We start from the raw sequence: 13,823 nt of genomic DNA on the forward strand, positions 1-13,823 counted from the left end.
ACAACATATCAAGTGATCATTTCTATAAAAACCCCAATTCCCCTCATTCGCCTAGCTCTACAGCTGCCTAGAAGGAATGACTTATCATTGTGCCACATCAGTAATGCAGGAGCATTTTCCATCGGCCTGAAGGAATAGTTCATTTAGATGACAGAAGTAAGTTAACACAGAAGATTTGCTCTCCCTGAGTGAATATAAAATTCATAGCATGACGCTTAACTCTTCGTCAGATTATTCAAGCTCCTTTGAGCTTGATCTTCAAAGAGCTCATTTTTTTCTGTAACCTTGCCCTGGAAAATTCCAAATTGAAAGAGGAGAAGAAATTGGCTGGAAAATGGAAGGATGAGGTTAGCACGTGTGGCAGCATCAGGGCAACTCGGGGCCTGGGAGAGTGTATTCCTGGGAGAGCGGATGCAGGAGAGATCACCTCACTGTCTTTGGATGCCCCCCCCTCCCAAAAAAAAAAGACATGCTCCCTGTACTAGACTTTATATAAATCAGAAAACTCACTTAGCCTTGAGTGGTCATGCACATTATTACCCAATGTTAAACCAAATGCTTTTCTTTGATCCTTGCAGAGGCACTTACCACTGCTGGTCCCTCGTATATATCCCAACATCCACTTCGCTCAGTGGATGAGTTTGCAGCCAAGGGCCCATTTCTTTTCCCATGACAGGGCGTCACAATCCTTCTTTCCCCAAATGATCAATCACATTCTTCAGCTAATTGAAAGAAATTCACCTTGTAACTTGGAGAAGGATCTGATAATGTAACTCAATATTTGTGCAACTTATTCTTCAATTCTCTTGAATTTAGCTCCAGTTCAAAGCTGAAAGCCCACAGGGCAACAAAATGTCAACATTAATAATGATTGGAATGACAGGGCATGAATAGACTCGATGAGGTTGCAGAGCCAGATTCCAACATCGACATTCGTTACTAGTCGATGAAATGTATGTTGAGACATTGGCACATACGCCAACCACAGTGTTGTTGCCATTTGTAAAGCGTTGTTTAAACCCGCCCAGGCTTCCTCCCAAGTGCCTCAAGGCAAGTCTGCTTCTTTTTGTAGCATCATTAGATAAGCACCCTCTTTGAGACTTTCTCATCAGAGTAAGGGTGTCATCTGAAACGATCACCCAGGGAGATGGTCAGTGAGTTAAGGAGGAGGGAAGGGAAGCATCAGATTGTGGGTGCAGTTAGGAGAGAGAGCAGGAAAGAAAAACAAAGGCTTTTCTGAGGAAGGGAGTGACTTAAAAAAGCAGAGGAATCAGAGATGGTGATCATTTGGGGAATTCCAAAATGAGTTACCAAGGACACACACACACACATACTTGAAGTCACTCTTAGCCGCCGCAGCAGTTCAATGTTAAGGTCGGAGTCACACTCTGTCACCCTAGGTCATTATCATGTGCCCTGAAATAGAAAGCCAATTGTGTCACATGGAGTTTGAAGTGAATGTGACATTGAACAAACAACGCTCAAGGCTGAGCTCACCACGTAAGACCCAGAACAATGCACGGTTTAAAACAATTGAGAAGGGCTTTGGCCCAGATAAATACTTTAATATTAAAACCGGACACACACTTGCACCTATCATCATTTAAGGAGGCATTTAGCTCCCTGCAAGTAGTGACACATGTGGCTCAGAGGGAGTAAGCAGCACCAAGAACTTGGCAGGCTGTTGGAAATCTTGCTGGCATGTCTCACGACTGAAGTATGCACGAACACAAAACACACACACACACACACACGCACGCACACACACACACACACACACACACACACACACACACACACACACACACACACACACACACACACACACACACACACACACACACACACACACACACACACACACACACACACGCACACGCAGAGACACAGACAGACAGACACACAGACAGACACACACACAGACACACACTTTCACACTCTCTGGTCTCTCTCTCTCTCTCTTTCTGTCTGTCTCTTAAATTAAAATTCAAAACAGCTTTATTGGCATGAGAAAACAGATTTACATTGCTTAAGCAAGTGTGAGAACCATGTACACACGACAAGATTCAAATGTTAAAAAGTAGCTACATTTGTGCAAAACACTAAGATTAAAATACGAATAATGAAATAGGCTTTCACTATATATATGTAGAACATAATTTACAATTAAGTTATAAATGTTGTAAAAGGGGAAAAGGTTATGTACATAATTTTACATATATCAATATACACACACATTTGCATCCGGTTGTATAAGTACATACATATATATACATACAGTACAAGTACACAAACACCTACATATGTATATATTCATGCATGCATGGGCAGACTATATATACATACATGTAGTGGGACTGTAGGGTCTATGGGGGCTGGAGGTCATTGGCGTTCCTTAACCTGTCACAGCAGTCAATTAATCTTGCTGCCGTGTTTGCACATTGCTGGACTTTCGCGAGCAGGTAGGGGAGTTTGTGGACTTCAGACAGGTTCTGAAAGTCTTTGTGGGTGCACAGTCTGTCCTCTCAGGGGAGCCAGGTCTGTCTGTCTCTGCCTTTCTCTATGGCCAGGCTGTGCTCGCTGAGTCTGTATCGGGTCATGATTTTCTTGAGCTGTGGGTTGGTAACAGTGTTCAGGTATTCTGCCATCGTGTAGTTCCTGTTTAGGGCCAAGTGGACTTCCAGTTTGCTCTAGGTTTGGGTTGATTCTTTCCAGTGGTTCAACCTGGTTGGGGTTCTGTATGGAGGTTCTGCTTGTGTTTGAGTACGGAGTCCTAGAACCAGCTGGCTGAGAGGGCATCCGTCTATGGTCTCTGTGTATTTGAGGGCTTCTTTCTCTCTCTCTCTCTCTCTCAGTACCCACACACCCTCATCAGGCTCTTATGTTGTTCCCTTTGTTTGACTTCACTTTATTATGTTAATGAGGAATACTATTGAGAGGAGCTGTCCGTTGATGGAGGAATGAGAGCAGCTAATCACTGAATAAGCCAATTCGTACTTGTTCTAGATATTGATTTGTTCTCTTCTGTGCACCATGGACATGCTCAATAACCAATGTGTCCTCTTCTCTTTCCTTTTCTTCCCATTTCAATCTTTTCTCTTTGCCCTTCCACATTATTTCCCCTATCCATTCCCTTTCCACATTTTCTTCCTTATTTCTCTCCAGCGACCTCCAACGGTACGGCCGAGGGGCTGGAGAACCGGGAGGGAGGCGTGTGCAAGAGCCGAACCATGAAAGTCATCATGAAAGTCGGGCAAGGTAAGTGTGAGCTTACCCCACATGTAGAACACGATGAGACGCTGCTGCCTCAAAGCCATGTTTCACTTTGGTGTGACATTTTCATTTATCGCTATGTGTGCCTACCGTGACTTTGTTCGCCTCCATCGAGACTTGTTCCTGCACCTGTAAGGATGTTTTATGAATTATATCGGTCACGAGTTTTCATCCTTCTCCATTTTGAAAGGGATTCTTTTTAAGACATTATTTGACGCCTTTAGCGCGCACACACATATGTACACTCCATGTATTAGGACTGCTATCTAAAACAGAGGGATTTACAACCGTGTTTAGGACATGCAGCTGACAAAGAAGAATAAGTAAAAGTATAGAGTAGTCAAATTTTTTGTGAGGTAGGTTTTTTTTTTTTTTTTATCTTTCAGAGAAATGTAAAAGTTGAATTTCCTTTTTTCTGGAACAAATGTATTAAAAAGAGATATTCTATTATATTATACTGCTTTTATGTAATATAGTAGTTTTCAAACAGTAACTTATGATAATAATAATTGTATAAATTCATATGTGTATAAATCTTTGTGTAGTTAAAGTTTTAGTCATTTTTGGGTATATATTTTGAAACTATTTTTGGCACATTTCCACTACAAGGTGCTGGAATTTCTTAATACAAGATTTTTAGTAACTGCTCACCAGTTATTCCATCCAGGGCCAAGAAGATGCCCAAATCTAAACGCACAACTCTTTAGTGCTTAGATTGCTACGCTGCCTTTCATTAGCCAAGCTCATCTTATCATCTAAGGTCAGGATTGGACTTCCTGAAACCAGCAGTCTTTTCTGGTAGTGTTTCTTCACATTCATTTTCTTACTTCTGTGCAATACAGCAACATTCCAAAAAGCAAGTGCAATAGTCCATTGAGTTCGTCAGTTGTGTTTGTCTCTCATTTAGAGGACTTTAATATGTTTGCGACCCATGAAATAATGCCATGAAATTTGAATTGAAATACATGACAAAAATGGCAAATAAACCTTCTTATTCTGCTTGTACATAGTTTAATTGCATGTCTGTTCTTCACCCATAGTATTCAAGTTTAATAAAGTTTTTAGCAGCTTATTGTAAAATGTAGCAAAAAACGTTAAAAGAACCCTACTCCATGAATGAAGATGTAGCATCATCTTCTATAACTTCTTGCTCTATCGAAACAGTCTTTCCTGGCTGATCCATGTGGGGCATGTTTGCATCAATCAAACACTATAGCCTGTAGTGTAAAAATGCTACAGTAATTTGTATTTAGTTAATTAACATCGAACAAAGGGCATGTATTGCTGTGAATGTCCCAATAATGTCATTGATTTTATTAGCTAATGGCAGACTAATCAATATTGCGGGTTACTTCATGGACCGCTCTATTGGATTTGCACCATTTGTGCATCACTGCAATTAAATGACCGGATTTGTCAGTGACCTAATTCTGTTATGGTTCACGTATACAAATGTAAAGAAAAACAGATGATTTTGGAGACACCCCTGTTAGTCATATAAACAATATTAAATTGGATGTTTTGTATCATAAGGAAGCTTTTACAAATAATTTAGAGAGTCATATCCCTTCAAAAAACAACAAATCAGAAATGTCAAAAACTGAAAAAAGGCCTCTGATGACTCTCGGCTGCGATTCTTCAACATTAATTACTGAATCAGGATATGTTTGAAAGCAGTATGTAAGTGCACGGTCAGGGTAAGCCTTTTAAAATGGTCTGGAGTAAACAAGGTGGTGTTGTTTGGATATCCCAGGAACCAACAGTTGGTTTGCATCATACATTTCACTTTTATATGCTGTTTAGCCTAAAGAGTGGACATCTATATCCTGAATCTGACAAGGTACAGTATACAGATGTGTTACTTTGTAAACATTTACCCCATCTTCAGTGAGCTTGTTTGACGGAAACAGACACTAACCACCATCTGAGAGGAACATCTGCCCACCATGACGGTGAGATTCCAGCTTAAAAGCTCGATCTCAACATGTCGAAAAATAAACTGAGACTTGCTGGGAAATATGCAGTGTGATTGTGTGTATTTGCTCATGAATGTGTGTGTGTGTCGAAATTTAAATTTCAGTCGGCTGGATGACAGCAGTGCATCACGGCAGGCTGCAGATGAATAGAAGCTAACAGGCTGCTGATGCTAGCAAGGTCTGAGTCGCAACAAATTCAGCCGACACAGTGGAAAAAATACCCACTAACATTTCAGGGACAGAAATTGCATTGCATTGTTCCCTCATGTAGGTCAATTTAAGCATCTATCAGGCTGGGACTGCCACACCATCTTAGAATGGCAATGCAGCATCGACGGGGCAAGTGTCACAAGCTGTTAGCCCGAACCTGTTAAAAGATTTGACAACACAAACAAGTGTCCTGTTAATGACAGTTAAAAAGAAGTGTCTTTGGAAGAAAGTTCCTTGAAAGTTGGTCCCAGATGGACCCTGTTTTGTACTGTGCACTCATTTCCACAAATGCTACGAAGTGAACTGTCACACCCGATCAACGTGTTCTACAAACCCTGTTAGAAATGATTTAGTTGACACAGCTGCTACTACTTTTAAATCCTTTTCCGTGGGGAGAATATCTGATGAAAAATGTGCTCATTTAACACAGTAGGAATCTAAAAAAGGGGCACAGAGCAAAAAAGACATGGACTAAAGCCCTTTTGGTTAGTATTTAGGTAAATATCAATTTCACCCTGAAAATAAAAAGAAGGATTTTATTGCATTGCCCCAGGTCATTTATTTTAACATTGATTGGGACCATGGTTGCTCTTACATACAAAATAAAAAGGCCTTTTTTCAGTCTCGAGTCTATAATAAAAAACAAGTTACCTCTTCTACAGTATATACTGGTTTAAAGGGGAAGTGAAACACTTTGAAAACTGAATATATTTTGATTTATTGGTAATAACGCATTATTGTTTTGTTGTTTGTTTGTTTGTTTTATTAGAGCAATGCAAGTCTTTTGAAAGTCACAATTGCTTGCAATCCACCATTCAATGTGACTGTAATATGTGCAAAGGAATATACAGTTCTGTGTCTGTAAAATAACTCTAACTTCTACTTCCATATCTTAAAGGTATAGTCTACAGTCCTGTTTAGAAACACTTTGTTGTTCTGGGTGAAATGTTATTCCTTCCTGAGAGTAGTCAATACATTATGTATTGAGAAAAAGGAATGAAAATAGTCAGAGCCCTTTAACAGCTGGAATCCTGTTAAAAAAAAACTCTGACCAATCCTTGCCAATCTGTCCAAATGGAAATAGCCAATCAGATCCCTTCATGCTCACTCCTTTGTCCCTCCCTCCTCCTCACGTACACATTCCGAAATGTGCTGAAATGGCTGAAATTGACTGCTGAGTTTACTACGCACGTTCAAGCCTGTGGGGGCGTGGCTTTGGATGGAGCCCTAACGGAAGGAGGAGGAGTGGGTGGAGCTTAGAGGAGGTCTTGTTAGCTGTCCTTTTAATTATTGAGACAAACAAACCAGCTGCTAAGCTAAGCTAGCTGGCCTGGCTGTTAGCTAACAGCCGTGAACAAATCAGCTTCATCATGTATGTTCGGCTTTGGAGCTGATGCTAACCAACCTGGAGAGATCACTAGATGAGCTGGACCAGTAAAGCACTGGGCTCCATGTTAAACTCCGGTCCTTCCCAGTGTGATCTGTCCAATCCAGCAGCTGTTATCAAGTTTGTTAAAAGAAAACATAAGATTCAGGTGATTAAACAGGAAAGAGAGCTTGGGAAATGCACTAAAAAAGGGGCAACAGAAACAAAGCGTAGCGCTGCTGGGTAATAACAGTCTCTTCACAGCCAAGATGGAGGAACAATGTAGAGTTTAATGTTAGTTTATATTTCAAATGACTGGTATAAAAAATTGTAGTAATACAATATATATTATAATAAAGATCATAATGGACTTTATCATGGTTTCCACCTTCCCCTTTAAACACACTGCAGCGACTCAACTGGTTGAATCTCATACCACTGTCATTTTCATCTGTAACGACTGTTCTTCTCTACAATCCTGCTTCATTTGGTGTCTTTGTCTTGTTGCACCGTTATTTGTATCACTTATAATATATGGCATTTATGCAATTGTTTTTTGCTTTGATTAAAAAAAAAAAAAAAATCACACAATAGACACAACACTTTTATCTGTCCCGAATACATTTCTTCATATTAAATTTTTTTTAAAATCCATTACTCTTGTTTTGTTTAACCACTCACAAACATGTCATATCCGAGATGTCTGAAAAATAATTATTTTTTCCTTTTACCACAACATGTCACTGTGTTCACTGGAAATATGTTGACTCACCACCTTGAACGCACCCTTCCTCCCCCCTCCCCTGAATGTTTTCTCTCTCTCTCTCCCCCATCGCTCGATCATTGTCCTTTCATTTCCACTTTTTCTCTCCCTCCTGGTAGGCTGGTAGTCCGGAATTTGTTGCTGTCTGCAAAGCAAATGGAAATATCACTACTATGCACAGAAAAAATGGGTCAGAACGTTGCGACGCTCCCCGCACATGCTCAGTAGATGACACAGTGTCGGGGCTTTAGAGTGAATCAGATCACTGCGTCCTCTCATATTCTCTGTCATGCGTGAATGTTCCCACTTCTCACTCCTGTCTTTCTTCATCAATTATTGACGTTGCACAACTGCTCATGCTACCTTTGCTGCAATCAGTTTTGGAGCCGTGCGGTGTGGAAGGCCAAGGGACGGAGTGATTTGAGGGCCAAAAATAAGATATATTGAACTAATACAGATAATAAAAAATGGATAATCAGTCCACATTCTATTCCTCTGTGTTATTGCTCTTTCTAATCTCTAATCTGTCAAGTTTGCTTTGGGATCTCACTTCTACTTAAAATTTGGTGGAAATAGAATAGAATAGAAGCTTTTATTGTCATTGTAAAAGTAGAGCTGGTCGATTTTGCCTAAAAAAAATCTCTGATTTTTTTTTAAAGAAAAATTCGAGTTTCAATTCAGATTTTTTTTTTTTTAAACTCCAATTTGCAAAATAAAAATTGTTTTATCTACAAATTCGATTGATCGATTAAATCAATTTTTTTGCCCAGCTCTATGTAAAATATGTTAAATTAAGGTGCTTTTCAAGAATGGGAAATGAGGAATGACATATGACACACTTATTGGAAACTATTTGAAAAATAAATATAAATAGCACACTATATACATTACCATGAGCCACAATATAAAAATATAAACTGACCTGTTGGTCAGATTAATAAATATGACACAGATAGTGGATTGCACTTTGATGTGAATTATTGCACATAGAATACTATAAAACTGGACTCTAAAATTGACATTCTTTGTCTCACATGGCCACACTCACACAGAAACCTGCTGCAATGTGCTTATATGTAAATTGCTCCTCTGCACACCCTTGTCTTTCTCACACACACGCACACACACACATATCCCCTAAAGCAGGCCTTCAGGCAGATGCAGATAAGAAGTGATAGAAGGCGAGACATGCGATAGTGGGCTGTGGAATCCATCTGACTGGCTTCAATAATAGTTTCTAACTGTCTCCTGTCTGTTGAGCCCTGCCCTTGTCGAAAGGAAAACAAAAAAGAAAACATGCTGCAGACCCACCACTGTTTACGGCACAGACTTCAAAGCCTGCAAGCTGAAATCGTAACAGACAGACGGATAAACCGTTGCTTTGCTTTGCTTTCCCTCAGAGCTTGAGCATCTCCCCCTCTTCTCCTTTTCTGTTCCTCTTCTTCTTCTCCTTGTCTCCCACATTGTCCTCCCATCCCATCCACTTCAGAAGTGTGAGTCTTTCAGGCAGCTTAAAGCCAGAGCGATAAATAAGACATATTATGGCCTCTTAACGTGATGAATAATGTAAAACAATAAAAAGTTAATACATAGCTACTTTACCCTCATTCTGCCATGCCTAAGTGTATTGTAAGTGTATTGTAGGCATGTACGTTTGTGTGTGTGTGTGTGTGTGTGTGTGCGTGTGCGTGTGCGTGTGCGCCGTGCTGTGGTGAATGTGTCCGTGTTGAAAATGCCTGTCTGAGTGTTTGCCGAACGAACTGCTGATGTAGACGTGAGCTTTTTACAGTGCGACGGGAATTCTGGCGTGTTGCACAGACGTTTGCAAACTCATCCTATTTCTTTTTGATGCTTTCATCTTTCCCTCAGAGACGCTTTTAACGCACGCAAAGCTAACCTTCTCAGTGTATAAAAGATATATCAAAAGATATTAGAAATAATCCTCACTGGTGCAGAGAACAAGTCATTTTTATTCAGTGCATGCAGGCTGGATCAAGGCTGAGTCTGTGTGTTTTTTGTTTCATGCAGTCCCTAATGCGGTGAACCCTGCAGTGCCGGATGCTCCGGAGGACAACGCCATACCAGAGTCCAGTCCCACCAGTCCGCCTGATCAAGGTCGGATTGGACCTGAGATGCCAGGAAACTCCGGTGAGCGAACTCGTCTATACCATTCAGCAGTCAAACGCATCAGAAAAAGTCCTTAAATGTTTTTTAAAGTGCAAACATTTTAGTAAATCAAAGGTTTGTAAAGCATGAAAGTCAAATATTCACAGCCTGGAGGATTCATCTAATAATTAATCACATTTAGCCTAAAAAAGACAAAATAAAAATCGCTGTTAAATCTCCCGATATCATCTCATTTGCCTCTGGCTGGTCTTTGATTTCCTGGGGGTCAGCACGTTTAAATGGAGTGTTCTCCAGACTAAAGTGTGTGTGTTTAAACTAAAAAAAAAAAAAAAAAGCAAAACCCCACCTAGAGCAAATAAAGTTCTCCCTGAGTCACATACTTATGCATATTATACAGAGAGGGTGTGGCGCTCCCAAGGAGAGTCAAAGACGCATGCTATTATGTCTTTAAACTTCATTACACTTGCAGATAAATGAAGATTAAAAGCAGAGATAATTCAAGAAGTCACACAATGCTCTGGGCCCTCCTTGTTTTTTCCCCCATCTTTCATTGCCACTTCTAAGAAGCACTGGTGCCTCTTCTCCTTCTTGTTTGATCAGTCGTCAACTTTTTGACTTACTCTGCAACTTTGTGTGTCGCAAACTTCCTGCAAGAGCAAACAGCACAGCCTGTCTGGATGTGATAAGCTGCCTACATTTATTAATTGCTTATTTGGCAATATTGGCTGTGCAAAAGATTTCCAAATGTAGTAGCTTAACTTCTACCCGTCTGCGGTTGTTAGATCACTGATTATGTCAAGTGAAAAAGTGCAGGGTGGAATGAAGGACGAGTCACTGCTGTTTAAAGAGCTGAGATTGAAGGCTGGGAATTTCTGGGACATACAGAATTCCTTCAGCCTCTGATTTCAATGATAAGACTGGAAATTGGTGGCTTTCAATGACTTCGTTAGCTTGTGATTGGTCGTGAGATGCGGTGGTCCCCTCCTCAATAAATAGCTCAGTGCAGAAGTGATTGACATGGTGAAGAGACTGTCATTAGTGTGGATGGTATCATGTCCGGTGGTATGAGGTCTTTGTGTGCCTGGTGTAGATCAGTGGTTCTTAAACTTTTTTGGCTCTAATACCCCCCCCCCCCCCCCACCCCCCTTTTCTCTTTCTTTTGAATCCAAGTACCCACAACATTTTGCTCAGAATTCTGTGAAAAAACCACTATAGATCATTTTGTATGTTTTTGTTGTTGTTGTTGTTGTCTTTTTATTATCAGTATATTTTTTTATTATTTTTTTTTGTGGGTTTTTGTTTTCGCTTTTGTGTGTTTTTGGTATTATTTAAATTATCCCCTTTCAGTGTGTGTGTTTTTGGTGTGGTTTGGTTGTTTCTCTGTTATTTTTGTGTATTTGTAGTGATCATACGTGTTTTTTTAATTCTCATTTAGTGTGTCTTTGTTGTCGCTTTGTGTGTTGCTGGTAATCGATAGTTGTTTTCTCCCTCAGTGTGTGTTTTTGGTGTCATTTTGTGGATTTTGTTGTTGTTTGTCTGTTCACTTTATTATCCCCCGCCACAAAGTGGATGGGGGATATAGGTTGGGCTCTGTCCGTCCGTCCGAGTTAAAGGGGACAGCTTTTCTCAGAAACTGTTGGCTTCAGAGTATCAATACCTTTGTGGAGTTCGAAAATTAGAAGTGCGCAATTATCCTTCCCGGAGTTATTGCCCTTGTTCTGTTTTTCTTTACTCTGGGTGAGTTTGTGTGTTTTGACCTACCACTGTTGCCGTAGTAGTCGCAAGTCGCCATCTTGAAAGCCCATGGCCTACTGGTCTCTACTAAGTTCTTGTGTTTTTGGCTTGAAAAAACACAATATGCTTGTGAGTATGTTTAAGTGTAGTGTTTGATAACATTCCTAAGACTGTTTGTGAAAATGTTAGCATAAGCATATACATGGGTTTGCATGAAGCTAGCTGACTTTTTGTATAGTGGTATTATTATTATACCCCGCCACAAAGTGTGGAAGGGGGATATAGGTTTGAGCTCCGTCAGTCCGTCCGTGCGTCCGTCCGAGTTAAATAGGACAGCTTTTCTCAGAAACAGTTTAAGATAGGATAACCTAATTTGGTGTGTGACTTCAGGGCATCAATACCTTGATGGAGTTTGAAAATGAGAAGCGAGCAAGTAATTTTTCTGGCGTTTTTGCCCTTGTTCGTTTTTTTTGATGGGGGATGTTGATGACTGTCTTCTTGTTTTTCTCTTATTTTGTGTGTTTTTGTTGTCGTTTTGTGTTAATATCATTTTTAACTAAAAACAAATATTAGAAAACCCCATATTTTTAATGCTTTCATTTGTTAATTTTCCTCTCTCTCTCTCTTTCTCTCTCTCTCTCAAGTACCTCCTGTAGTGCCATCGTGTACCCGCATTTGAGAAATACTGGTGTAGATGTTTTTGAGGGGGGTGGAGGGGGTGAGGGGTCATGGACAGTAAAAAGAAGAAGGTGGTGCTGGGAGTCAGGCGAGTGCTGCTCTTTGGCAGCAGCTGCATGCATACATGGAAAACAGATTTGGTTCTTCTCGGATTTCAGTCAGTCATTCTCTTTCCCATCCTGTATCAACCCCCCCTTCACCCGTCACCACCATCAACCCACCCCCCCACACCCCGAAGCCCTCAAACAAAGGGATAAAATAAAATCAGATGTGCAGATATGCCCTCCACATTTTTTCCCCATATCTCACTTGCCCTTTGCCTTACAAATGTGGCCTCGGCATGTCATGCCCAGACGCGCGTCTCTATCAGAAGTGGGATCTCTGTAATATGTAGCAATGATTGCACATTTCATAAATAGGCTATTTCAATTGAGCTCATTCAATGACATTACATCAATGAGACTGTTAGTCATTTTTGAGCAAACAGAAAACTGGGAATTGCAAACAACTCAAATCAGTGCGATTGAGTGCATGTCAGGACTGGCTCACTGCAAATGTTCTAAAGTCTCCATGGTAATATGTGAGAATTACGTTAATTGGAGGTGTGTGACTGGTTTATTTTAGAAATAATCACATCAGTGTTAATAATTAGCCTTTTCTGGGAACCCTCTACCTTCGCTTTATGTGCAAATTAACAGACTTTCATTTCCCATGACCGCAAACATATACTGTAACTAGAGAAAAACAGTTTAACTTATGAACCCTCCTAAATTAGGAAATGTTTTTCAAAAATGGAGGTGTTTTTGGCTCCAGGCATTTTAAAATTTTTTATATATATATATATATATGCTTCTCTGGAAGCAGTTATTGAACGACTAGGATAGACGTGAGATTATTTTGTAAAATAAAAAAATACAAAGTTACACTTCTTCTCGTATCTTTTTACACACGTGTTTTCTTTGCTCCAAATTACCTGAGCATACAGTCAGGTCTTTAAATACTGAATATTATAAAAAATTTTGTTAGCAAATATTTGTATTTGCTTAGAAGGTTCAGAAAAAAATTAACTCAATGCTTGACTAAGTTTCATTGCACTAACTTTTTGTATGAATTATATTTGGGGAATTCAGGAAAAACTGGATCACAGAATAAAAGCTTTTACATTTTTTTATTTGGAGAAGGGGCTACGCTTTTTAAACTTAAGTTTCACAAAGAATGTATAAGATAAAGAGGAGCTTTTCCATGAGTTGCTACCTCAGTAATGATTCGTATAGTTGCATTCCTGAGGTTTATGGAAATTAAATTGCTCATCAAATTAAATAAATTAAAACTTAAATTTAAAGTTTTTGGACAAATTTGTGTTTAATGTTCTTTTCAATAACTTTTGTATATATATGAAAGTGTTCTGTGAGCAACTGCTTGGATACTATATTGGTAGAAATAAAAATAAAAAAAATAGACATTTTTCACTGTTTCTGTTCATTATCTTACAATTAATTAGTTTTACTGTGAACAAGCTTTAAGGAACAGCTGTTCTTTGTATCAAGAGCACAGATGTATTTCATGTTTTTAAAATTAAAATATGAATGTAAAGAGGTTTAAATGTGCTGTGTAATAACTAAAGGCAACAGTAAATAGGCCTACTGGTCAATGCGAGTTAAAAACTACAAAAACATCTGTAAATAAAAGCATCATC

General features: G+C 39.5%; 1 protein-coding gene across 1 annotated transcript in view; it reads left to right on the plus strand.

Moving 5' to 3' along the window:
• efnb1 (ephrin-B1) overlaps positions 1–13,823 on the plus strand; it is a 73,629-nt gene that overhangs the window by 54,932 nt on the left and 4,874 nt on the right. Inside the window, exons 3-4 of the mRNA XM_028459311.1 lie at positions 3,166–3,258; positions 9,617–9,736. Of these exons, the coding sequence (XP_028315112.1) occupies positions 3,166–3,258; positions 9,617–9,736 (213 nt within the window). The remainder of the gene's footprint in view (positions 1–3,165; positions 3,259–9,616; positions 9,737–13,823) is intronic.

This window comes from Gouania willdenowi, chromosome 10 (genome assembly GCF_900634775.1).
Source record: "Gouania willdenowi chromosome 10, fGouWil2.1, whole genome shotgun sequence".
In the NCBI taxonomy this organism is placed as follows: Eukaryota; Metazoa; Chordata; class Actinopteri; order Blenniiformes; family Gobiesocidae; genus Gouania; species Gouania willdenowi.